The 26,964-nt window shown below is 38.8% G+C and overlaps 1 protein-coding gene across 4 annotated transcripts in view; it reads left to right on the top strand.

Annotated features, from left to right (window-relative positions):
- anks1b (ankyrin repeat and sterile alpha motif domain containing 1B) overlaps positions 1-26,964 on the top strand; it is a 276,356-nt gene that overhangs the window by 149,095 nt on the left and 100,297 nt on the right. For all 4 annotated transcript variants that reach the window (XM_074698643.1, XM_074698642.1, XM_074698641.1 and 1 more), the window contains 2 exons: positions 10,159-10,295; positions 26,754-26,940. In XM_074698643.1, the coding sequence (XP_074554744.1) occupies positions 10,159-10,295; positions 26,754-26,940 (324 nt within the window). The remainder of the gene's footprint in view (positions 1-10,158; positions 10,296-26,753; positions 26,941-26,964) is intronic.

Consider the following 26,964-nt stretch of genomic DNA (forward strand, 5'->3'; position numbering starts at 1 on the left):
ACTGCACACTTTGTCTCCAGACTGATGGATCTCAGGGGCAAAATTAGACTTGGACTATAGCTTTGACCCCTGCACCAACTGTGCTTCCAGTTTAAAGAGAAAGAAGCTTTGAATTGCTGAAATAAAACATTTCTACATTGATTTTTTATAGTGTAAGTCCGTCCTGTGATCCTCCTGTCCCAAGCTGCTGCCCAGTTGTGTGCAGCTGTGTGCCTCTGCAGTCTCTACAGCACTCTGTGGAGCCTCAAACAATCAGAGCAGCTTTATCAAAATCCATCTGGTGACTGTCATTCGGCTCAGCTGCTGCAGAGACACCAGAGAGTTGTTCTCTGTGAAAGTACAACCCCTCACTTCCTGCTTTCCCATGTTGTGGCTTCCTCAAAGTCTCTCCCCTCTTTGTTCTCTTTCTATACGACCTTTCACTTTCATTTTCTTTTGTTCTCTCTCCCAGCTGTTGTTTGTACATTTTCCACAACCTTTTAAAGGCTTCATCACACTTTGAAAGCTTTTGTATTCATGAAAGATCACACAGCATTCCCGTGTGATTACAGAAGATCCCATGGGCTCCGTATGTCCTCTGTCACTTCTGACAGTAAATAAATGGGATTCTCTCTTTTATGATGCAAAGTATGTCAAGGGAAGCTTTTGTGAATAATCTCACTAATCAAAAAGTCATGTTTTATATTAAGTCAGGCTTATTCTTGATATACCAGAGGGATCCGTTTAATTGGAATTTTATTTGTTGGAATGAAGGATGGCATTTCTGCTGCAACACTTGGCTGCATACATCTCCTTTGCACTGCAGAGTGTGATTGTCTCTCTTTAGGCTGGTTTGTGGCACATATGAATAAATCTCACACCAGTCAATAAATTGAGCAGCTACTGTTATGAAGGACTCTGCAGCTATCCAGGTTTATCAGTCACAGGACTTTATGTAACTGCAGGATTTATAAAACCTCCACCTTTCCACATACAGAGCTTTCTTTTTTAATTACTTTTTATTATTTCTTTCTTTCGACATATTTCTATTTTTCTCTTTCTGTATTTCATTTTTCACATTTCTTTCTTCCTTTGTATGTTTTTTTGTCTCCTTTTGCTATTCACTTGTTTTTTTTCTAGTCGTTCCTTTCTTTTTTCATCCTCATATTTTCTTTCTTTTTTTTTCTTTTTTTTCTTTCTTTCTTTCTTTCTTTCTTTCTTTCTTTCTTTCTTTCTTTCTCTCTTTCTTTCTTTCTTTCTTTCTTTCTTTCTTTCTTTCTTTCTTTCTTTCTTTCTTTCTTTCTTTCTTTCTTTCTGTTTTTCTTTCTTTCTTTATTCTTCCTGCCTTCAGCAACTAAACCAGCAGAGGAAGCAGCAACATGTCCTGTGGCACATCTTTTCTAAAACTTTGGAAAAAATTTATATCTAAACTTAACTTTAAAATGTAAAAAAAAGTCAGCGTTTTTTTTTTTTTTTTTTTAATTTTTTTTTTTACATTTCTTTCTTTCTTTCTTCATGTTTTTGTTCCTTTTTTTCTCTCCTCTCCCCATTCTTTGTCTTTCTGTCATTGTTTTGTTCTTTTTTTCTTCTTTATAATTTTTTCACATTTTTCTTTCTTTCTTTCTTTCTTTCTTTCTTTCTTTCTTTCTTTCTTTCTTTCTTTCTCTATTATTTCAGCAACTAAGCCAGCAGAGGAAGCAGCAACATGTCCAGTGGCACATCTTTTCTTAAACTTTAGAGACAGTTTAAACCTACAATAAACTTCTAAATGTAAAAAAAAATGTCAGCAGCTGTTTTCTTTTTCCTTTTTTTTTTACACACATTTTTCTGCAGATGCTTCAAGCTTTCCTGATTCACATGAGGCGTTTATTTGTAGGTCTCACACTCAGTCTAGTGGTTCACCAATAGACTTCTTCCTTTCAGCTGTGGTTTCTTGAGAGCATCACACACCACTCCAACTGTTAACAGGAGCTGGTGCTCACTCAGATCTGCAGACTCCCCAGATCTTTGAGTTTGGGGCATGTTGATCTGACTTAGGGAAGCTTCCAGTTGATTATAAAAGTATGCTGTAACATTTCTTATCCTGAATAACAAAAAGAAGAAGATGAGCTGACAGATTCAGTTCAACCACAGTAGGTTTGAATTGCAGGACTGTGGTGTGGACAGAATGCAGCAAAATGTGACGGTGGAGACATGAAGACAGGAGGTGGAGCGGTGAGGAGCAGCCTCCAGTCACGTAAGGCGCACACAGAGAGCACAGTGATGCCAAGAGGTCATAGCCAAGTGTCTCTTTTCTGCTATCAACAGACTCCTTCTGAAATAAACACTCACTTCTGTTCAAACCGTAAACAAAGCAGCTGCTGCTGACGTGTACGACAGGAAAGATATGAACTTTTGTGCGTGTGCGACTGTTGTCACAGGACAGCACAGGTTCTATGGAGCTTGAATCAAAATATGGCTTTTCTTTTTTACATGCATTAACACATCTTAAATGTGAACACAGTCTGCTCAGACAGGCTAACATGAAATATTTATCTTTTGATTAATGTGTAGATTGTGATCTGCTGCCATGTAAGGAAACAGCTTCTTAAACAGAGAGCTCAGATGGGCTCTGCTACCTGTTAGATTTATGACTGAAGGCCTCAGTCTCGTGTGTGTCTCTCCCTCTTCAATCAGCTTCCCCCTCAGGTAGATAAAACTGATGTTGCTGTGTCTCGCCTCATTTATCCCACTTAATCTCCAAGGGTTTAGGGCGGAGAGTAGTAACTCCAGGGCTGTGATATTAGAAGGTTGAGGCTCATTGACTTGTTGAATGAGACGCAGTAGGGTGTCTTCTTCCGTGTTACCAGGACAAGTCAGGTTTTAGGGGCTGTTTGCATTTGCCCACATAGTGCTGCAAAATATTTTCACTCGTAGTTTCAGCTTGTTTTTAGCTATACTGTCCTGTTAACACTGTCAAATTGTTATTAAGAAGGACTGAATCAGCTTTGGAAAGTCAGAGATGTTTTCTCCCAGTTAGTATGTTAAAATCAGAGTTTAATTGATTTATCCACAGGGGGCGCTAAAATCAGCATTCACCACATTGTACTTATAGAATAGAATAGAATAGAATAGAATAGAATAGAATAGAATAGAAAATACTACTGGTGTCTGATGTTAGCTCTGTTAGCCATGTCTGTGAATAGCATGATGCTACTCTGCCATCCTCTTCTGTTGCTTGGTTAGCACGGCTAGCTTGTCCATCTTATTGGATTTATATCTTACGTTCCCAATAACGATGGATGGAAAGACAGGTCGATGTCGTCACTTCTTTGCTCACACTTGAGTACCACCACATCTTTCTCACCTCTTTCTCCTCACCTTGTGGGGAAACATCAGGCCTTGCACCAGTTAGCACTGACATGCTACAGGCTGCTAACAGCTGATTTCACATGTAATGCAGCCATGGTTACATGAACAATCTCCAGACAAACACAGGAGAAAAAAACATAAAAATATCACTGAAGACACAACCAGTCTGGTGTCTACGTACAACAAACAAACCACACAAAGTAATGATCCACTCCAAATACAAAGATGAGCAAAAAAAGACGAAAAAATAACAAGAAAAGGACAAAGAAGAGAGAGCTGCTGCAACAGGCAGCCACACCCAACAGGGCGACGCCTTGCAACAAATGACAAAATTATGACAGCACTCACTGTTTGGGAATAACTGCCCTAAATGATCCAGGTGAGAATACACCCTTAGTAAATCCAGATTTTGTAAAGCATAATTCTGCTTAAAGTATAGGTGGGTTTTATTTTTCTATTGCTGTTGAAGGGTTATGTCCACAGTTCAGATAGCTTCCTCTTCTTGGTACATTTTTCCTTCAGCAGTTTTTCAGTATTGATCCCTCTGACAAATTGTGCTGGGGGGCTAAGCTGTAATTTGCTCCTCTGACATAGGAGAGAACATGTGAGTGGTGCTGCACACACAGGCACATACATACTGGCCACATATGAAAAGCCTCGTGTCAGAGTTGCAGAGAGGCAGAACAGACGGGGGAAGTCTTCTGAATCGGACAGTTTTTGTCTTGTTAGGTGAGGAGGGAGAGGATGGCAGATTTCATTCAGGCTCAGTCTTCTTGTACACAGAGCTGCATCAACAAGATGTGCAGCAATTTAGAGCAGCAGGCTCTGATGCACAAAAAAGATACGTTTGTATAAACCCTGGCTCTGTCTACTTTGTCATACACACTTCAGTGTGTTTTTTTGGCATGCATGGAATATGTATATATGTATATATGTGTGTGTATATATATATATATATATATATATATATATATATATATGTGTGTGTATATATATATATATATATATATATATATATATATATATATATATATATATATATATATATAAACTGTTTAAATAATGAACTGTTTTTCGCTCGCTTTGAACTATGAAGCAGTTTTGTGTGTACACTGGTGGTTAGTTTCTGAGCAGCGCCGACGTAGCCTTAGCTATCAGTGACTTATGCTAGCTGTGGATGGGGTCGAGTGAGTTCGGCAGTGATGTGCGTAAATTTCCAAATATTTCACTTTAATTGACATTCCCTTCTGTAACATTCACAGTATTTTAAAATGTTTGTTTCAAACTCAATATTGTTACTTTATTTTTTGTTTCACATCAACTGTAGCTTCGTAAATACTCAATGGCACCACCAAGTGGACTCAAGAAGCAGTTGGTCCTGTTTTGACTTTATTTTGACCTAATGACTTTATTTTTATTCCCTTTGAATAAAAAAGAAAAAATGGTTCTTGGTGGTTTTGAATTGATACGATTTTGTCATACAAAACATCATAATGCTAAACTGTTTCATTTTGCCTACATTTAGACCAATCACATCATACTAAAGCAGGGGTCTGCAACCTTTACCTTAAAAAGAGCCATTTTGCCTCAGCTCACCTGGGTGAAAGTCCATCAAGAGACACAAAATGTACTTCATTTTCACAAAGAAGACAAAAAGTGTAAAATTCTAAACAAAGTAAAAATGTAGTGAGTTATTATCTAAACAAGATTTATGCTAAAAATTAAAGAAATAAATTAAAAAATGTGCAAAATAAACTTTCAAAAAACTTGCTGGACCTACAAAATGTAATTAAAAAAATTCTAAAATATTTCTAAAAAATGCAAAAAATGCAAAAAAAAAAAAAACAACAACCAAAAACATAAATAAAAACAAAAACAAAAGGATTAAAAAAAAAAACTTTAAAAAATTCCCAAATCTCCCCAAAAATTTAGAAAATATTTACTAAATTTGAAATAATATCAAAACATTGAAATAAAAAAGATTGAATAAAAAATCAGAAAAAAATGCAAAAATTACCAAAAAATCATAAGCTTTATTGCAAGAGGTGACACAACAAAACGTTGAACTGATTTCATTCAGCATCTGTGTCATCATTGATACCCTGTGTAAGAAAAAAAAAACATTTATCAATAATAATTTTTAAAGCTACATGAGGCGCCACATGAGGCTCCAGGGCCGCAGGCTGCAGACCTCTGTACTAAAGAAACATTTTTTTTTTCTGTCATTTTTAATTGCAAATGATCAGGATAAAACAGGTTATAGAAGACAGGAGAAAGAGATGTTGTTCCAACACTTATTCTTACACATGCACAAGACCAATACGTGTAAGATAAAAGACTTTCCACTATGTCCAAACTCAACACAAGTTTGAAATGCCCCACAGGAGCTTTGAGGCATTTTAAGATTTCACATTCTCCCAGAGGTTGTTTGTCATTGCATGCATAAACCTGAACATATGGTAGTAAACACTTGAGAAAATGAACCTGACAGTTATCACATCTCCACTCTCACCTTTCCACACACACAAACACACAAACATGAATTCCCTTTGGCAGCGAGGACACAGAGAGTTTCCTGGGAGAGGGCTCAAAGCACATATGAAGGAAGTTTGGTCACACACACCCACACGCTCCATCATCCCACATCCATCATCAAAGCCTCACTGTTGACAGGCTTATTTACCCAATAGGACAAACCCTCCATCACCATCTCCATCTCTATCTATATATATCCCTCTGCTGCATCCTTCCTTTCTTCCCCCTGTCGCTCATTTTTCCAGTATTTATTTTATCTATTTTACGCCCACATTTAATCACTGATTCAGCTTCAAGCAGCTCCTTATGATGTGTGTGCGTTTGTGTGTGCTTACACAACCTCACAGTGCAGCCGAGCTCTGTCTGTATATGCACACACATGAAAGCACATGCATGGAAAGAAGTGAGATCATACCGTGAGGAGGTGTCACTTTTTTCCTGAAGGACTGAAACATCTGTGTGTGTGTGTGTGTTTGTGTCTGTCTGTCTGTGTCTGTAGCTCGAAACTCAAAGTAAATATATGGATGAGAGACAGCGCCACTATCTGCAGAAGTAGAGGGAACTTTGAGATTTACATAACCTCTGTGGCAGCTGCAAGAATAAATACAGCTGAAGAATTGAGAATAACATGGTTTAATGATGTTTAATAATGAGTTTTGGACTCATTTTTCGTTAATAATTGTTGTTTTTTGACTTTTTTTGTCCAACAGTGCGTCATGCATGATTTCTAAAGTCATGGTTACATCTCCCGTTGCCTTCTGTCACAAAGCCCCTGCTGCATGAGTCTGCCTAGTTTTATTCACTTTAACAAGGAAGTGAGTCATCTTCAGTGTCCTTGCACTAAGTCAAACAAATTCCCAAGAACTGTCTGAAAAAAGAGATTCACCAGCTTCCAGACTTGACTTCTTGAATAAAATCAGAGGCTTCAAAAAAAAGGCACTGAAGAGAAGTTTCAAAGTTTAAGGCAAGAAACGATGTACATCGATATTAGACAGGATCATTGTTTACAGTCGTGCTTCAAAACCTATTGTTTGATCTGGCTCCTAAGGTCAAATCAAACAGAAACAAAATGTCTCATACCACTGTATGCTGATGACACAACTCTATCTCTTCATTTTGCCAAATAATAAGATAGATAGATAGATAGATAGATAGATAGATAGATAGATAGATAGATAGATAGATAGATAGATAGATAGATAGATAGATAGATAGATAGATAGATAGCACGTAAACTTTCTTTCAGTTAAATAACAGCATGAGCCTCGCTGACTTTCAGGTTGCCACAACACTGGTTGATTTTTATTTGATTGGGCTTTTTATTTCATTCACAGAGATTCAAAGAGATTTTATAAATTGTTCTGTTGGTTTGAGATCATTTTCTTAACTTAGAGAAAACCATGTTTTTGTCATCAAGGCCCCTTCGGCTGTGTTTTTCTTTTTTTTTCATCATTTTTTGGTTTTATTTGTTATATGTTGTGTCTTTCATGCATTAAACAGCACTTTGGTCATCTTCTGCTGTTTTTAAGGGTTAGGGGTTTTAGATAAATGTGACTTGACAAGCTGTCAACCAGTGCAGAAAAAATCCTACTTTGAAAATTTTGAGAAGTTATTCACATAGATGTCCTCTGGATTTGCAAATGTTGACTTCTTTAATTCTGACAGCCATTGTTGTAGTAATACAGACTGAATGATCCACTTGAAACAAATTAGCGAATGTCAAAAAAAAGTCGTTAAAGAGTTTGAAAGTGTTGTGTCAGCTGAGCTTGACTAAAGAGGAGAATTACTTTGGAATTGAAACCTGTTGAACCTCCAAACTTGGGTTTGATTCAGTCAGTCTTTTTGCTTCACATTTCACAATGGGAGGAGCATCGAGCGATGATTACAGTGTTAGCATACAGCTAATGATAACACTGTTAACACTAACAAAAGGAACTCTCATCCTTATTCATGAATCAGAAAACTGACTACCGTCATCAAACTTTGATGATCCAAGATTTTAAAACCATGCTGAGCTTACATTGGAACTTTTTTACCGACATGCAAATCCCCCTCGGCATCCTGGAAAATTGATTGTGAAGGTTCATCCGTCCCATTTACATACAGGGAAGTGTTTCATTATGTGTGTCATTATCCAAAACATCATCAGCAGCAGCCCGGCTTTTTATTTCCTGTGAGACTTTGCTCTGCTTAGGAATCGTGAGGGAGTTGTGAAAGTCACACTTTCAACTACATTCAACGCTAAAACAAAGCTCATAACTGCTTTTGACAACAGGGCTGAGTGTGGCTACATAATTGGATGATATTCTGCTTTCTGATTGGATGCGTCAAGGCAGGCGGCGGCTGCCAGAAGCCATTGTTGTGTTTCTATGTGCATGTGCTCTGACATCAGTGTTTGGGAAAAGGTGTGTTTGTCTCCACCTCTTGATTAAGACAGATACTCTCTCTTCCTCTGAAATTTAATCCAGCTTCTTCAGCACTTCTCTCCTTTCTTCTTTGCTTCTTCTGTTAAATGATCAGACGCAGGGGAAATTAGCTCCGACGCTCCGGGTCTGCAGTCAGCCACACACACTCAGATGTCTGTGAGAAAGACATCAAACAGCAGTGTGCAGTCATCATGTTTTCATGCTGTGGTTGTTGCTTGGGCTATTCCTTTTACAAAACCTACCTTTCACCTTTCTTATGCTAACACATCTCTGTGATGGTACGCCATTGCAAGATGCACTCAGTGCTGCACATTAGGTGTTGAACTGAACCAGCTCCTTCTTTTTTATCTTGTTCGTTTTTGTAAAATTGCAGGAATAAATCACTTCTATACCAATTTAATATAAGATAGATAGAGTTGTATCTGATCTGGGGAGAGATTGAAAATGAAGATTCAAGCACAAGTTTTCAGCTGCTTTAGCGGTTGTGTAGAAGACTGCAATTAAGCTCTGTCAGGATAACAAGCATGCTGTGATGATGATATACAAAACATGCAAACTAATACTGACAAAATGACGCCTTAATTGCAAACATCACAACCCAATCATTAATCACACTCTAAAATTGTTTGTCCCTTATCATGAGCTTGACCAGTTTGGGATTTTTCTAGAGAATGTCAAGATTTGCAAAAAGAGGAGAGTCTGCCCCTTCTTACCTATTGCACTTTACACAGTGTATAATCAACATTGATGCCTTAAAAAAAAGCACACTCAGAGATGTCCACCAGAACATCCCTCTGTTGAATGATGGATTGCTGTACAAAATTTTTGTATTTTTGGGGGAAATGTGTCTCTTTTGAGGATTAGTTTCTCATACTTTCCTGTTTCAGTTTTTGTTTTTTAATCTTTGCCTATATTTTTTTTCTCTCATTTTTTTTTAAACAGGCTGTTTTGGCAGCATACGGTCCAAAACTTATGCTAATTTAGGGGTTAGCATTTATGTAGACATAGCTTTGAATGTTTTCCATTATGTCGTTCCTTTGTACCTAAAATTTCAACAGTCTTGGTGTAAAAGAAGCTTCAAGTATCAATACAAATGGAAATATATAAAATAGGATCACCTTTCCCTTGATTTTTTTCATCACTTTAAAGCTCTTATAGGGAACTTAACTCTCATGTGAATTTTGGCGCCCCCTTTGTAAAAAACTGTCCCTCTTAAGAAATCTCTTGTGTAAATTTTTTCTTTTTGACAACTCCTCATGTTTTCCTGTATTAGCCAGGTGTTGAATTTTGCTGTGTTTTCTTGCAATCAGTGGCTGTTTTGGCAGCTTGTCGTTTTTTCCACTTTACCTGACACCCACACCCTGTGCCAGTGTTTTTTTTTTTTTTTTTTTACCTACATTTAATAAAAAATGGTGAAGAAATAATCAACTTGCACATAGTCTGGTCTGCTTTTGTAGGCCATGAAGAGACATTGGTGTGAATTAAAATCTCTGTCATATGGAGTAAAAAAATCCTCACAGGAGCTTTCACATCAGTTTCTATTAAAATTTTGAGAATGGTAAATTTAAATCCATAAACATTTACTTTTATCACTGTATGGTATTCTTTAAGTTTCCAAGCATTAAAGAAGGATTAAAAAAAAAAAAAACATCAACAAAGTTGAGCCAAAACATGGGAAAATGTAACCATCAGACCGATCAAAGTGTCCATTAAATTAAGTGAGCTATTTGCTCATTAGCATTTCAAGCTAACACATACAGCATCATAAAAAGTAGTACTTTCATAAAACTGTGTTGAAGTCCTCCTCCTCCTTCTTCTGCCGTTACCTGTTTCTCACACCGCTTACCTCTCTGTCTCTCTCTCCAAGGTCACTCGTCCCATGTAGCGGCGAGTGAGGGGGAGCACGGTAACCATGGCAACTGTTCGACAGGCCCGACTCCAGACTGCTCCCCCCCCTCCCCTGACACGGCCCTGAAGAACATTGAGAGAGTCATCCGCCCACAGGTGAGTGCACACACACACACACACACGCACACACACACACACGCTACTCAGGCACATTAATGAATGTGTTGCAGAGGCACCTGATGCATTATTGAACATCACAGTATCCACCTACAAGCAGCTTAAACACCTGCACCCACACACCCACACACACACACACACTCTTCCTCTGATTGTTTCTGTGTCTTTGAGGCAGTCTGCCCTCCTCTCTGTCAGTCACTCTCAGTAGATTAGAATTTAAATGATCCTTCCAGTTCCTCTGTCTAAACATCTCATATCCTGCTCACAGAAACCCAGATGAGCCCTCCGTCCTTGGTTTCAGAGAGGCTCTGGGGTTGCTGGGTGACTGTATAATGAACTGTAGTACACTGAATACTCGAAACAGATTCTTATCAATATGTTATGAGGGGTGTGGTGATTTCATTTGCATTCTAAATTGTGTTTTCAAACAACTTAACCTGCCAGTTTAGCTCTCACAAGAAAGATCAACGCGTATTGGAAAAAAACATTGCCAAAACTTTTTCTTTTTAGTTTTTTTTCCTTGTATAGAGAGAAAATACATCACTTTATTTTGATGATCATGCAGGGCATTGTATTGTTCCACAGCGTAACGTATCATAGTTTTTTATCCTGACAAACACATGTTGTTACATTCTTGATAGCCTGATGTTTAAATCTGAATGGTTATAAAACTGATCCAGTCACATGGGTGCATATTATGGATCACTCTCATATCATATCAAATATTTTATTGTTTCTTTTCCTGTGGTAAGATTCGGTAGGATGTGGTTTCTTTTTTCATATAGCATCATTTTGTTATGTATGATAAGGTTAAGAATGATTTTGTACGGTATGGTTTTATTTGATTCTCTATAGCCCCCAAGTAACCGAGACGAGCCGTCCCACTTTTTGGCACTCTTTCGTAGGGGGGCTAGACTCATAGACTGTATAAAACATGGACGTAGTCTTGCTGACATCGCCGGTCTGTTTCTGAAACGGAAAATGAAGCACATCGGCTATAGCGGCCATATTGGTAGTGGCAAGGGCTCCACGTACAGCCATAGGGCGCCTGTCGGTCACGTGACCCCCAGCTGTGGCTCTTATTGGGGGAGCTCGCGATCTTAATATCCTCTGAACGGCCAAGTTAGAAAAAAATTCATCCACTGTACAGTGTGTGTCGATAGTAAAATTAGCGACTCAGACAGGAGAAGTTTTTTGAACCAGGCTGTAAATGGTTTTATTTCTGCTTTGAAAATGGCCTTTTTTTTGGCTTGGTGTGTATGTGACTTCCGGTACTTCCAGAGCCAGCCTTAAGTGGACACTCAAGGAACAGCGGGTTTTAGCACTTTTGCATTGGCTCATATTCTTTGACCGGAGGTTGCTGCTTGGTCAGACTAAACTAATCCGATTTCGGAAGGTGTAGCTACAACACCGATTGGTCAAAAGAATCCTCACTTACCGTGCAACAGTGGCTGTATTTCTCTTGGCGGCACACAGTCTTCTCTGAAACAAAGCTTGGTTGCGCTTTGTATCAAAGAGCCACATGCCAATCACAAAGAAGACGAAATGCTGCATGTCTTACATCGTTGCTCTTTGTTTACTGTGTCGTGTTTTTCTTCTTTGTTGGATTTATTAGTGGGGTACTCTGAGTTGCGCTGCTATGGCGTCACGCTATTATGTTAGTGAAGTGGCTGTAGGCATCCAGCTTACACGCCACCTACCACGAGGGGTAACAGTTGGCTGTGGAAATGCAAACAGTTCCAAGCTTAACCAAGCCAACTTGTACCAAACCGTACTGATCTAAATCGAACTACTTGGTGGAAACGGGGCTTTTGTTTTATATGGTTTTGTATGATGTCATTGTAAAGTGTTGTTTTGAACTCAATAGCTTATTGTTTACTTCTCCACTACCAGACACATGTAGTCCAATGAAACAGAATGTATTAATAATGTAAACCTGAACCTCCACCAACATTAAAATTAAAATGCATCACATATCCACATAATAAGATTAAAGATTAATGTAGATGTCTAGCAAGTTTCTCATGGAGAAAAGTACCAGAGACGGAGCTCAGCATGAGTTCTTCACACTCTGGTAATTAAAGGCAGTTGTTTTCTCAGTCTGATGATAAGGTGAGACAGAACACTGGAAAATATATCCCCCTGTAGATTTATAGTCGTGTAATGAGGTGTAAAAAACAGTGATGCATAACTAAAGTTTAGACATTTGGCAAACAAAAGAATATTTAAAATCAAAGTCTTTAATCCATTTCCAGTATTAAGATAACATCTACTTTAATAACTGAAAAAATAAGGTTTTAAATCTCTCTTCTCACATGTCTCATTCTCTAGCGACCTCCACTCACCTCCTCATGTTTCCTTCCTCCCTTTCTTCCTCTGCTTATCTTGAGCATGCCAATATGTGAATTGGAATCCCATGTTATTCCCAGCGGGCCTCAGCTCATCTTGGAGTGCACATAATCAGGGAGCACCAGAGTTCAGTTTTATGGCTCCTAATTAATTCCAAAGAATTCATTTCATTTCATTTTAAGGCTCCCGCTGGCTGTTTCATGAAAACACACTGTACTGTACTGTACTGCCTCAGGCTAACATGCGCACAAACACACACGAGTGCTGCAGCATGTATAGATGAGTTCAGGGCAGAGCTTTAGTCCCTCATGAGTTCTGTATTGGACTATTAATTTGATGCTTTCAGGCTTACAGCGGAGGGTGTCAGCAAAAGTGGGGATCATTATCACTGTGGAATGATGTGTTTACACTGTAATTGGATGATTCGTTCACATGATTCACTGCTGGCAAACTGTTATGCTATTTAATATGAAGTCATTTCCAGGGAAAACTTGTTTCTTACCAAATGAGAGGAAATTCTCAGGGGATCTCCTCAGAGACCTCCGCATTAACATTTCCAGGGCTGCTCTGATGCACCTCAAAGTCTGTCAGTATCACACTTATCAGGGACTTTAACCATTTCTTGTGAAATAGAAACAGTTCCAGAGCAAGCCAAATCATTTCCTTTGCTTCATGTGAAATGCTTTGCAAAATCCCCCTCAAGGGTGAGAAAACAGACATTCAGACTAGTGAGGAGGAGGTAGAGCTTGACCAGCAGCAGTAGCAGCAGAGTGTAGGCAGTGCAGGAGCTGGATAAGTCAGAGTTAAGACATGTTTAATTGGACCACCTTGTTAGAATGAGCAAGGATTGGTTGAGCAGCAGCACAGAACCCTTTCAGCTGGTAACAGCTGGGGCGTATGTCTTCTAGTCCTGCGTGGCCTAACACTTTTGTTGTGACATTAATCTATTCATTACTCTATTTCAGCATCTCACAAAGTGTTTTTATTGCTGCCCATTGATGCCAAACTACATTTTTCAATCTTAATTAAGTGCAAAAACAACAAAAACACTCTGTTTCAGTGAAGACTTGTATGTTTTGAAATACATTTTTTGCCTTCTTTTAATTGTGAAAATTGCTCCTTGATATAAATGTACAGTTCATTGAAAATTAAAGCCAGCCGCAAGTTAGAATTACTAAGCTAAAAAAAAATATATTCAAAGACAGAGTGGTGTCCCCCAGCGCAGAAACAGAAACTGAACCCATTCGAGAGGAAACAACACTTTAAGCGTGTTTACCTTAAAGGTTGGATGCCACATATACATGTGTATCCCTTCAAGACCAGATGTTTCATGTAAATCATTTTTTGACGCTGCCATCTCTCATAGCTTTCAAAAAGCCAGTTGTAAAAAGAAAAAAAATTAGCACAAATTTTACACTCCCTTCAAGTGTATTTCAGTAAATCACAACATATTTCATTGGTCACAAGTCTTACAAATGATGACAGTGTCTGAAATGACCGACACGCCACAATAAAGGCCTGAAAGGTAGACACGAATAAATATTACATCCAGTCCTAATGACTTAAGCAAGTGAGTTTATGTATTCTTAAGAAAAATGGCTTACTAGACTAAATATGAGCCACATTTACGAGGAAAGTCCAGAAAAATGTCTTATTTTAAGATATTAAAGACAAAAATGATTGCTAAAAGAGGGGAAATCTGCCAATGGACAAAGTGTCTTGTGTCTTGAAATAAGACAATTCTGTATCATTGTCTAAGCAATTCAAGTCAAGTCATTTTATCTTTTGATATCTTAAATACATTTTCTGGACTTTTCAGGAGAATGTGGCTCATTTTAAGGCTAATAAGATAACTTTTACTAGAAACAAGGCATGAACACTTGTCTAGATTTTAGTTTTTGCAGATCCTGTAAAAACAAAAATCTCCTTTAAAACCAAAAGTCTTGGATGTATGTCGTAATTATGTTAATTAGCACTGAGCCAATCTGATACTAACATACTTGAACTTGTAGATATCTTTGACAAAAAAGTTCCTTAAGAAGCGGAACAATTGGCTAAGCTGGCCAGTATCATACAATCACATTTTTCTTTAATTGGTTTTCAAATGAATATATTGAGCATTCACACTCACTGCAGTATGTGTAAGGTTCTGTGTAAAAATAGCAACACATCTTTCAAAAACTAAATTGACACTGGGTTAATCCTTATACTGCAAAAGAACAAAATCTTATCAACATGTTTTCATCTTATTTTCATTAAAAAATGTTTTTCAGACTTAATATGAGCCACATTCACCTGACCAGTCCTGAAAACTGTCTTATTTAAAGTTATTTAAAGACAAAAATGAGGTCTAAATTGCTTGTTACAAGTAAAAAAAAATGCCAATTTTCACTTGTGACAAGCAATTTAGACCTCATTTTTGTCTTTAAAAAACTTAAAACAAGTTGGCTTAAATCAAGCAAAACAAGACAATTTTCACTTAAAATAAGACAAAAACTCTTGATAAGATATCAGGTTCTTTGCTGTGTATTTGCTTACTTTTTCACAGTATGAACTGTCCTCCAACTGTGACAAACCTCCTCAAGCAGTTACTTAAAATAAAATATGTGTTCTCAGAGTAATTTATCTTCTTGAATCCTCATTGAAAGAAATTATTGAGCTCATGTGGCTCACATGCTGCTGCTGTTTTTTCCCTGGTTGCTGATAAAAAATCACATGTGATCACTTTGTTTGAGCAGGGCGTTATGTGGACTCTAATCCACAGGCTTAATGTTTGGGTGGCTTTTTTCTTTTTTTCCCTCGGCATTCGCTTCTTGTCCAAAAGTGTCAGCCAGACATGTTGGATCTGCACAAGCTCTTGATCCCATTCGTACACAGATGGGATGTGAACACAGAGAATGATGAATGAGAGGGAGCAGAATGGACAGAGAGAAACACTCAAGGATCAGTGTCCTAGTTTTCGGCTTTTGGCAGGATCGTATCTCTGCAGCAAATTTCAATGCCACAATTTATGGTCAAGATTATGAAACTTATGTTTGAGTGTGTAATTCTCCTCATTTCTTCTCCTCATTTCCTCTATCCTTAATGGCAACATGTATCAGCTTCATTAAGTATAATGTGCTCAAAATTCCTCTGGAAAAAAAACAAGCAGTAGACAAAGTAGGATTGAAACAAGCAATCTGACAAGAATGTTGACAACACTGCCCTCATCTGTTTTGGAGGAGTACTGCAGAGCGTATGTGACATTAGCTGTCTAAAGTTAGTTAAACCTGTATGTAACAAGGAAAAAGACTTGTTAAGATTAAAAATTACTTTTCCAAGAGTGTCCTGGCTAAGAAAGCAGCAGCAAAGTTACATTTTCACCACAGACACAAATATACATTTTACACATTACAACAAAGAAATCAGTGGCAGCTGCTGGTCAGTCAAGGAGAAGCTCATTTTTTTACATCATAAATTTGTTTATGTATTTAAACCTAAATTCCACCCTCTGTTCCTGTTCAAGAAATGATCTGTGACCCTGTCGTACCAACCAGGTGTTTTTTCCAGGGATTTTACCAGTGTTCTCTCAATGGCCAGTAGAGCTAGACTGCTTAAATGGCCTCGGCCCATTGTGTTGCGGGTGTAAGACTTGAGCCGCTTTAAACAGGAGAAGCTCCTCTCTACAGAAGATGCTCCGGTGGAGGGTTATACTTCAAGATCGATAACTGGCTCATTTCACTGTCAATCAAAAGGGGATTTAGCCTCAGACAGATCATCCAATCATCATGCAGAAGCCCAGTGTCCAGGCCAGCCCACTGTCTCATAGACCCCCAGAGACGCTGAGCGTCCGATGGGCGGGACAAAGCCCAGTGTTTATCCAATGACCGTCCAGTTTTCACAGTGGAACAACTCACTCTACGCTTCCCCGCTGAAGTCAGAAGATGTTCAGCGTCCAACTGTGTTAAAGCGCTGAGACGCTGCGGGGATGAATGAGAAGGAGGCCGAGCCAGTTACCTGTGATAGGTAGCTGATTCTGAAAAAGGTGAAGGAAATGTAGCGCATATTTTGTCAATGCAGCAACAGCAGTACATATCACCACTTTTTTGGGGGACTTTTAGGGGAAGCTGAGCTTCCCTTGCAGTCTTAGAGCAATCACCACTGATAGAAATATGGCAAATATCTCCAGGAATTACAAGCATCTTACGTCAAAGAAGACAAGAGTGTCCAAAGAGCACAGTTCACAAAGTTTGAAGTCTCTCTGTAGATTGTTCCAGCTAGAGGGCGCTACAAACTTGAAAGATTTTTTGCCAAGTTCAGTCCTGACCCTGGGAACAGAGAGTAAAATGAGATACTGTGATCAAAGGGTATGACTTCCTGCACTTTCCTGTACAATATAGTTAAGGAGATAGGGTGGAAGCAGACCTAGGATACACTTGTAAATGAATAGATACCAATGTTTTAGTCTGTGTGACGACAGGAAAGGCCACCCTACATGAGAATAGAGCATGTAGGGGTGAGTCAATGCTTTAAAACCTGTGATGAACCGTAAGGCCCCATGGTACACGGTATCCAGAACAAGCAGGCTTTGAGCAGAGGCATACATGTATAAGACATCATCATAATCAATAAGAGACAGAAAAGTAGCAGCAACAAGTTTCTTCTTAGCTTCAAAGCTACGTTGTACAAGCTGAGCTCTGACTCCTGTTAGCTAGTTTAGATCCTTAAACTACAGACCCAACCAGTTGCATAATAACATCATGTATTTCCATTAATCTCACAAGTCCTGAACTTGAAGCCTTCAGAAAGATCTGATGTAAGATGTCACAGGTACAGTTAGAGGGTGTGTTTGCACAGTCACTTCTCTTAAACTTTGTAAAGACAACACTATTAGAAGCCAGTCTACAAGACAAAATCCTACTGCACTTTACTGTTTTCAGAGGCTCATAAACTTCATTAGCCACTCTTTAAGGAGTTGAAAAACATCCCCACATTTTCCAAAACATTTGTACAATAACAAAAAATCTGTCATCCACCAAGTCGAAGACAATTATCAAGCTGTCTTCCAAGTTTGGACTGTTTACTGCCTCTGTGAAAACGACACAGAGAGTAGTTTGAATGACATATGTCCTCTCTGTTTGTATCCAGATGGTTTTTAAGTGTCTCTGGAGATTTTATTGATTTCTTTTATTATTATTGAGAAACGCTGAAGAGCTATCCTTAGCAAACTGTATGCCAAGCTTTGTGCTTGAAGTGTAAAGAGGATAAATGAGAGGCACAAGCTGGAGCTCAGCTGAAGTGAAAGTGTGTCTCTGGTAACTTTTATCCCACTGCAATTGAACATTATCCCTGCTGTGGTGACAAACACGCATTCATGCTACAATGAGAGAGATTTCTAGACCCAGCCGTCCTCCCTGCCTCACACTTATTCATGCATGAGGATGAACCGTGTGGTATGCATCACACGCACACAGATCTGTTGTCACACATGAACACATTGCTGCATATGTATGAACAAACACGAGACGCAAACATAACAGTGCGAGCCTGATAGAGTCAGATAGATTTTCTGGACACATATGAAGAGTGAGAGATTATGCAGACCGACAGACGTTTCTGCAGCCTTCTGGAGAGAATAAATGTTTCCCTTACACGGTGAGAGGATGTGAAGACACATATACTACCAAGTTATATTGAATGTATGAAATACAACAAAGTCGTGCAACAGGAGAGTGTATAAAAGCACACGCAGAGAAAAATGCTAACACTGGTATCATGTTTAAGATCCCTCATAGATGTGCTTGAGGAATGTGGTGATACTTCAAACTACATAAACTGCTTTGATTTTAATGAAGGGATTTTACTGTTTCTTAAAGGCATGCTAGATTGTTTTGGCCTTAAGGTCTTGTAGACAACAAGGCTAATGTCACTTCACCAATGAGATGGTTAAGCAACATTTCAGTTTAGATTAAAATAGATAATTCTAAATATATCCATTTCTACACACTGTATGTTAAAGTTTAAACCCAAACCAAAGCTAAAACTAGAGAAGCACTCAGAGAGCGCAGACCTCCACCAAGCATATTGTGATTGTCACGCAACACTTCAGTCCTACTTTCATGTTATACTCCCTTTCAGCAGACTGTCTGCTACAATTTGGTGTTAGTTGCAGGTTTGTACAATAATTTGTTACCTGACAGTGTTGAAAATTATGATGACCCAGTACATATATCATTTTCTGGATCTTAGTATCCAGAATATTCCCAGGATCTGGATAGTACTTTTACATCTGTCAGAAATTATGGTGACCTTGTCTTGTATTGTTTTGCAAAGCAATCTGACCATTTATCATGGAGTTATATACACATATGGTGAAAACAGCCCTATCTCACAATGATTAAGAATCATTTTAAAAATCCTGGATCTAGAAGGTGATCCAGATCATCTCCAAAATTTAATCACTTCTTCCTTATCTCATTTTGAACATTTCCTGAAAATTTCATCAAGATCTGTTAGTTACTTTTTCCTCAAAACAGCTAGGGTAAACCTGTTTTCCCTTTTTATTATGGGATATTTTGCGCTTGACTGTTTGCCAGATATTAGCCCTTTAAAAGAAGGACATGAAGCTTTGACTGTATAAAAAGATGGCCAACTCTACAACTCTACAAAAATGAAGCCAAAACTTTTGAAGCTGAGCTGCAGCTGTGATTATAAACTCTGTCTCATTCATATTAACAAATGGAACATGGGTCAAACTATAAGACAAAATTAAACCTCCCATACAGTTTAAAAAAAAAAAAAACAATGTTTTTTTCATGACAGTTAGCTCATGTCATGCTAGTATTTGTCCAAGTATTTTTTTTTCTTCAAAGAGGTTTGGCTTTATTTTGTTATTGGTAAATTAAACTGGGTTAGATCCTAATGGCTTCATGTGGAGAAGATGTCAGTGCCTGTGTGGGGTGTTCTGGCTTTGTTTTTTGTTGGAGACGTCTTTACCGTACTGTCTATAAGACACGTGTGCACTGTTGGTCAAACGATGCTGAAAGAAGTTGTCATTTCTTATTATAGTAAACCGAAAGAACAATTAAAATACTAGATATATTTGTATTCAGCTTCCAACCAATCAGGATCAAGTATTTTCACAGCCTAGCAAAAATAAATCAAAAAGATATTGATAAGGATTTTACTTGTTGAGCTACCAGACATTTTCTCATTCCAAGAGCTCCTCATTTGTCGCGACTGTGGCATTCAGAGCTCATTATTTTGTTCACACTTATCAATCAGTCAGCCGCTGAGCCTGTGTTTGTCCTGGACACACACACACTCACATTTGTCGAGCCCTCTGACAGTGTTTCTGCAGTCACTTAATCTGAGCAAATTTGCAGGGATCTGTGTGTAATTACACTACATGTTATTACAGAGCAGCACAATGCCATGTTTATGACTCTGTGTGTGTGTATGTGTGTGTGCCAGCTCTTTATCGACCCAGTTCTGTTGTCTGTGCAAACGCCACACATGTTCAAACAGAAACACTCACACACACACACACACACACACACACACACACACACACACACACACACACACACACAATCAATAAACAATCCCAGTCATGACAGCTGGCTCCATAGAGAGGCCAAAAAGTGAAAATAAAGAGTGGAGGGAAAAAGATCGATTTATTTTTACCCACCTTGGTCATCAGCTTATTCCTTCCATCATAGCCCAGGTGGCGTACTGCAATCCACTGTAGGCTGGAAAAGTTACTCCCACAACAATAAGAGGAGGAGACCTTTAAGTGTGTGTTTGAGTATGTGTGTGTGTGCTTGTTAAGAGAGATTTGCTTTCCCAGCCAGCACAACGCCTGCAGCCTCCGAGGAGAGGTGCTGGTCATACACTGCTAATTGAACTGACTTAAGCTAACGCTAAAAGTCTCCCAGTGGGAGCTCTGCATCTGAGCTAATTCTCTCTGTATTAAAAAGGCTTTGTATGCAGCATTGGGATGATTTCAATAAATCATGGAGTTCACTCACCTCATTAGTTGTAAGCCAAGAGGACTGCACACTCTCACTGGCCTCTCTTTTACCTTTTAAAAAGAGTGCTGCAGCAGAAATGAGCAAAAAAGATCATTTGATAATTTAATAAAAGATAACAGATTCAATGACTTCTGTCAAACTGAGCCAGAATAAATATTACACTGTCTACACAGACTTTTTAAAAAACTTAAACACTGATCAAAGTTGGATGTAAACAAACAGAACGAGCTAATTGAGAAGTAGGCTGGATTAGCATGCTAACAGTAAAGCCACATCAATTTTCAACATGATGCTAACTGTTACTTCACTTTATGGTCTGTGGAGTCGACAAGCAGAATAAAGATCTGTCGTAACTCTTTTCACTAATTGATTCAACATGCCATGTGATCAGTCTGTCTTGCTAGCATGCTAATGTCTAGCTACATTACTAACAAATATGATGCTAATGGTTGTACCTCATGTTATGATCTTTGGAGTCATCAAAATAAAGCTAAATGTACCAGGACTGTTGATCCCTGGCATTTCTCTGGTTAGTGAAAGTTAAAAATCACTATCCAGGGGTTTTGACCAATCAGAATTAAGCATCATTCCAGCATCATAGCATGGACATAGTCATATACATGTATAAAAATTAAACATTTTACTTGTTATAAGCAGACATATATGCAGACATGTCTAGTGAAATATTTTTAAATCAAGTTGATAACAAGAGAAAAGAAAAAAAAAATCTGTGCCAAAATTTTCCAGGAATTCTTAGACATGTTTATTCAAACTGATGGCAACAAAATTCAGAAAATTTCCAGTTTTCCCTATCGTAATTTTCAGGAAACTTCCCTAAAATTCACCAGAAATGTCCCCACCTCTTTGCAACCCTAGTAGCAGACAATGTTGATTTTTTTCTGACCTAAATTCAAAACAGATAAAAGTCGCATAGAGTGGCTTTAATTGATAGAATATGACAGATTAGACAGGACAAAGTAATGTGCAGTGTGTACAGTCCAAACACTGCTGAATGAACTGTCTTTTGACGCTTAGTGCTACTTAAGTTCATCAGAAAGAAAAAGATTTCACAAGGAGAATGATAAAAACAGGCATTAATTCATTTATTCATTAAAAAACAAAGACAACATGAGTGGTAGTGAAGAGTCTATCAAGGAGCTGCTGAAAAGTAAAAAAAATAGTTTGGGGGATTGTTTTTTGGTGAAAGCATGTTTACCACTTTTATTTTATTCCCCTGCTGTCTGCTCTGCTCTGCTCTTCTGAGCTTTTCTGCCTTTGGAGTTTGTGTGTTTACATCTTTCTGTGAACTCACGAGGCCTCTGAAATAAAACACAAGGGGAATAACAATAAAAGAGATAGAAACAGTGACATGAAAAGACAAGCTTCAGATAAAGCATCAGAACAAAAACTTTTATTTAGAACTTGGAGGGTAATTGCCTTTCAGTTTTTCTGCTGGTGTTGAATTAGATACAGACAAAAGGGTAAAAAAATAAATAATGTAAAAACTGCTAATACCCGACTATCCTGTTGTCAAATTTTGCACAACAATTCTCCACACTATCACAGAAACAAGACAGTTAAGCCGACTTCCACTGCAAAGCGTCTCTCACATCATCTCAGGTGAGGAATCACATCTCTTAGCTAAAAGCTGTGTCGTTTATTAGCGCCCCAGTGCAAACACACACATTAGTGAAGTGTTAAATGACATGTTTTCCCCAGGGGATGCTGTTCCAGGCTGAGAAAATGTCTTTTACCACGGTTTAGTCAGGCATGGACGACCTGCCTGCATGTGTGTGATTCTGTGCGATTGTGCGTCTGTGCTCATTAATCCTTCCCCAATCGGCCATGACATGTTCATTAGCCTGCTGCCCGTTTGCATTGTTAACGCTAAGCCTCAGCCGCAGCTACAGAGTGCGTGTATGTTTTCCTGCGTGTGTCAGTGTGTGTTAATGAGCGTGTGTGAGCTCTTAAGTAACATGAGTGCAGAGAGAAGACATCTCAAGTTGTTGGAAAGGAGCAAAGGCCTAACACTTAGAGACAAGGCTGAGATGTATGCAGAATAAAGTGATAGTAGAAGAAGAAAAGGGGATGTTCAAGGCAAAGTCGAGCCATCCAAACCTATTAGACAGCTTAAAGAAGGAGTACACACACACACACACAGACAGACACACCTCCTGTTCAAAAGCACCACATTAGAGCAGTTGAATCATTCATTCTGATTGCTGCTTCATCTCATTTATTTTATTCTTTCTTTGTTAATTGAAGCCTCCAGCAAAGTGAACTCTGCAGTGTCAGAAAGTTGCTCTGATGCTAGTTCCTCTAACTGCTTTTTTCCACTGCAGGTCATTAAAGCATTTGATTCCAAAGAGGTTGAAAATATAAATCAAGTTGAGTCCACTCCCCGCCCTTGCTCAGTCAGGGTGATTCCCTGTGGGTCGTGCATCATTGTCGTACTCCCCGTTGCCTTCTTGGGCTGTTGCTATTGTGCTCTGTTGATGCATCGGTCTCTTAAACATCCCTGGTGTCTGTCGGACACTGCAGCTCTGGTGTTACTCCCCACTGACCAACACCAGAATAAAAAAAACCCTCGCCGCTGTGTCTGTGCTGCATTCTGATCTGCTGAAACTCCTCTGAGTGGGACTTCATGCCCTGGACCTCTTGTGTGTTGAGCCTTTAGACTATATTTTTTATCTGTTTGTTTCCATGACAAGGATGAATGCTTGAACCATTACTGTATAAAGTACACAAAGTAGATGCCAGGAAAAAAAAGCACAGGAAGGTCAATCCAAGGAGTTGTAGCCACGTTACCTTTTGTTTTAGAACATGTGGCTCAGCAAGCACACCCTGGTCTGAGAGCTAAGGGATCAACAGGTGACATCAGGATGGTGCAGATGTGAGATGTACACAGGTGCCTGATCATGGGTGCTTACAAACAAGGGTCTTGACATTCTGGATTTCATTGGCAGCGAATGAAAAGGGAATAAAACGGGAGTGATGTGGACTAATAAACAGTCTTGCGGCAGCGTTCCAGGAGGTAGTTCATGCATGAACCAGCTGTTATAATTCTACCTGTGAAAACACCAGCCTAAGTTTTGCAATGTTTCTTTAGTGGAGAAAACATGAAGAGGTTAAAAATTTGATATGTTGATTTTAAAGGAATCTATGATCAAAAATGGCATTTAGAATTTGTAGTTCCATTTTTCTGAGGTGGAAAGAGAACCAAAACAAGCAGCAACCCTGGTGGCAATTCTATCAGAGGCAATAATCGGGATCTGTGTTTTTTTCCCTCTTAGTTTACATGACAGTTGTCTTTCATCCAGTCAGGCAGATTTTCAGTGTTATCAAGCTTAAAAGAGACATACAGTTGAATATCATCTGCATAACAGTGGTAGGGGAAGGAGGAATGGTAGAAACTGCCTGATCACATGGCCCAGTGGGAGGGTGCATGTGGAAAAAATGGTAGTCCCCAGCACAGAGCCCTGAGGAACACCACAGGACAGAGTAGCTTCCTCAGGCATGTGAAGAACAAGTGACTAAGTGAAATACTCAGAACTAGAGGAACAGGAAGTGAAACTGTAAATGTAGAGCTACTTTAAGCCAAGTTTTATTTTCTGTAGGAGGTATAAAACTGTGGAATGCTCACCTAAAACTAAAAATAACAAAACATACAAAAAGAATTTGGACAGATTTCCTGCCTTTACTCTGGGGTAAGTAGCTCTAAGCTTTGCTGCAACTTGAGTTTACAAAGTTTTCTTGTTGTGCATTTCAAACAATAGTGCTACGTAATTGATTGTTAAACACAGTATGTCGTCACTTCGCACCCAGTAAGAAGTTGTTTTGAAAAACAAAAAAGTAGTATTAAAAAAAGATCCACTCTTCAAAATAAATGCACACATTAGTAAGGGTCATATTATGCTGCGTTCAATTTGTACTCAGAAGTCGGAATTTCCAACTTGCAAGTCAGAGCACCCACACCACCCCTAAGTTCCTTCTAGGAGATTCCAAGTTTGGGGGTCAACATTAATTAAGCTCATGTTAAATTCTTTTTATTTTGAAATTTATGACTTGTGTTTGTCGCAATAAATCAGCCGTGTATATACAGTATTTTTAATGTTTATATACAGAAATACTGCTGTTAAGTTTTTCTGACTTGGGAACTAGAACGCTGAACTTGGAGATGATGTCACTCTTACTCCCGACTTACCAGTACATCGTTATTACAATGGTGGGCACAAGTGCTCATGGGAAGTGCAGTATTTTTCCTTAAGAAACCCTGGGTTTTTTGTATAGTCATGCAAGAAAGTCTCTGATATGGACAGATCCTCGAGGACAGTTTATCACCACTATGAGGAATGTCTTAACACTTTGTCATACTGTGGCACAAGATCCATCACACTTCTACTTAGGGGACAACATACATTGTTTGAAAAATAAAAAAAAACTTAAGTAAACAATTCAGAAACTCAAAAATATACTTATTACATTTTGTTTTATAAATCCAATAATGAAACAAAGTACAATTCTAAAATGCTTACTATTTCTGTAGATGCTTCACTGTCAAGTTAAGTTAGCTTTAAACGTGTATCATTTTTATAAAATGCAGTCAATGATCTCAGCCACTCTGAGAAATAAAGGCAGAGAGAGTCTTTTCTAAGATGTTAAGCGATTCCTTTTACACCTCTCTGTTTTAAATGGGGAGACTTTCCCCTGGATCATTCTGCTTTCACGTTTAATTTGATGTGCTTGTGTGCAAGAACAGAAATAGACATGTTACCGGTCGCTTGCATCATGTTTCCTTCCTCACAATGCTAACCTCCATACTTCTCCTCTTTCCTTCTGATTCCCCTTCCAGCCAATATCCATCCTGAGTGTCATCACTTTTTTTTGTAATGAACATTATTCTCAGTTTTTTACCCCAGTGTACCTGTATCCTTTCTTCATTCCTTTCCTTAAAGCCAAACATCCTTCACCTTGTACTTGATATTCCATCTTGCCTTCTTTCTTTCTTTCTCTGCTTCCATTTGCTTTCACAGGCTCTTTTAACATTCACCGTTTTCATTTCTCCATCTCCACTCCGAGCAATTTGCTCGTTTCTCATGTCCTTTCACCTGTTCAACTTATCTCCCTCTGCTCCTGTTTTGCTTTTGTTTTCCATCTCGGTGCATTTCAGGGGATCTGAAGACTCTTCAAAGTGTAATTTGCGTGCACGCAGAGAAGCCCCTTCTCCTCCTCTGCTTTCATTTCCTTTCATGTCCTGTGCCCCCGCTCCTTCTCCCTGAAGGTGCACTTTATTTTTTATTTTTCACGTCTCGAGTCCCAAACACACGACAGTGAAGGTCTTATGAAGGTTGTCTTGTCGTGTGTCTGCCTCTTAATATTTCAGGATGTTATTTTGCCTTGATGGTTCACTGTATTTTATGCACTCTGTGCACACAGTGGAAAGGTTTTGACTGTCAAGCTGTTTGGAAAGCAAATCAGCAGGTTGTTGAGAGCTGCAAATGCCTAATTATGTAAGATGTGTTTACCAGATGCTGGTCTGGATTCCAGTTGTTCGGCACCTCAATTTTATTCCCTCATTGTGTTCATTCCCACCGAGCAATCAATGTTTCTTTGCCCTTAAGTTCATATTTTTCTCTAATAACTCACCCTCTTTTGTCTTTTTCTGATGATTATTTTTTGCTGTCACAATGTGAAAGTGAAAGTCAGGAGGAAATGAGCTCACAGCACTGATTTGCTTCTTGATATCATGCGTGAAACCAAATTTGTTGATTATGTAGCTGCAGTTTGAAGCAAAAATGTACATGAACTTACTCATAACAAAGGTTTCACTCCCTCATATCTGTTTGCAGTCTCCTTTTCCAAATAATGTGTGGTTAAGAGGCATCTTGAGAGTAAACAGAATGCGATATGAGTTAAAATTACTGAGCCTTATAAAAGAGCGTTTTTCTTTTATGGTGTAATATCCAGACACTCAAAGTCATATAAAAGGTGAAGCACAGAATGTAAAAAATGTATAAAACACTCTGTTATACATTCTTCTTACGCCTTTCTCTCATTCTTCATCTCTTGATTCCAGCCCAAGCAGCGCACTTCCCTGTCCTCGTCCCTAGATGTCCAGAGGCCGGTCAACCACAGCTGTGAGCCCAGCGAGGTGAGCTCGTCTCTGGGCTACGCCAGCTTCAGCACCAGCCCTCCTGCCAGCCCCCCACTCAGCCCCAACCAGGAGGACTCTGCAGGCTCCAACGACGACTGTCAGCTCACAGGTGAGGCTCAACAGAGCAGGCTAG

The sequence above is a fragment of the Halichoeres trimaculatus genome, unplaced genomic scaffold, assembly GCF_033239565.1.
Source record: "Halichoeres trimaculatus isolate MK-OKI-2021-1 unplaced genomic scaffold, fHalTri1.1 fHalTri1_scaffold_21, whole genome shotgun sequence".
Taxonomy (NCBI): domain Eukaryota; kingdom Metazoa; phylum Chordata; class Actinopteri; order Labriformes; family Labridae; genus Halichoeres; species Halichoeres trimaculatus.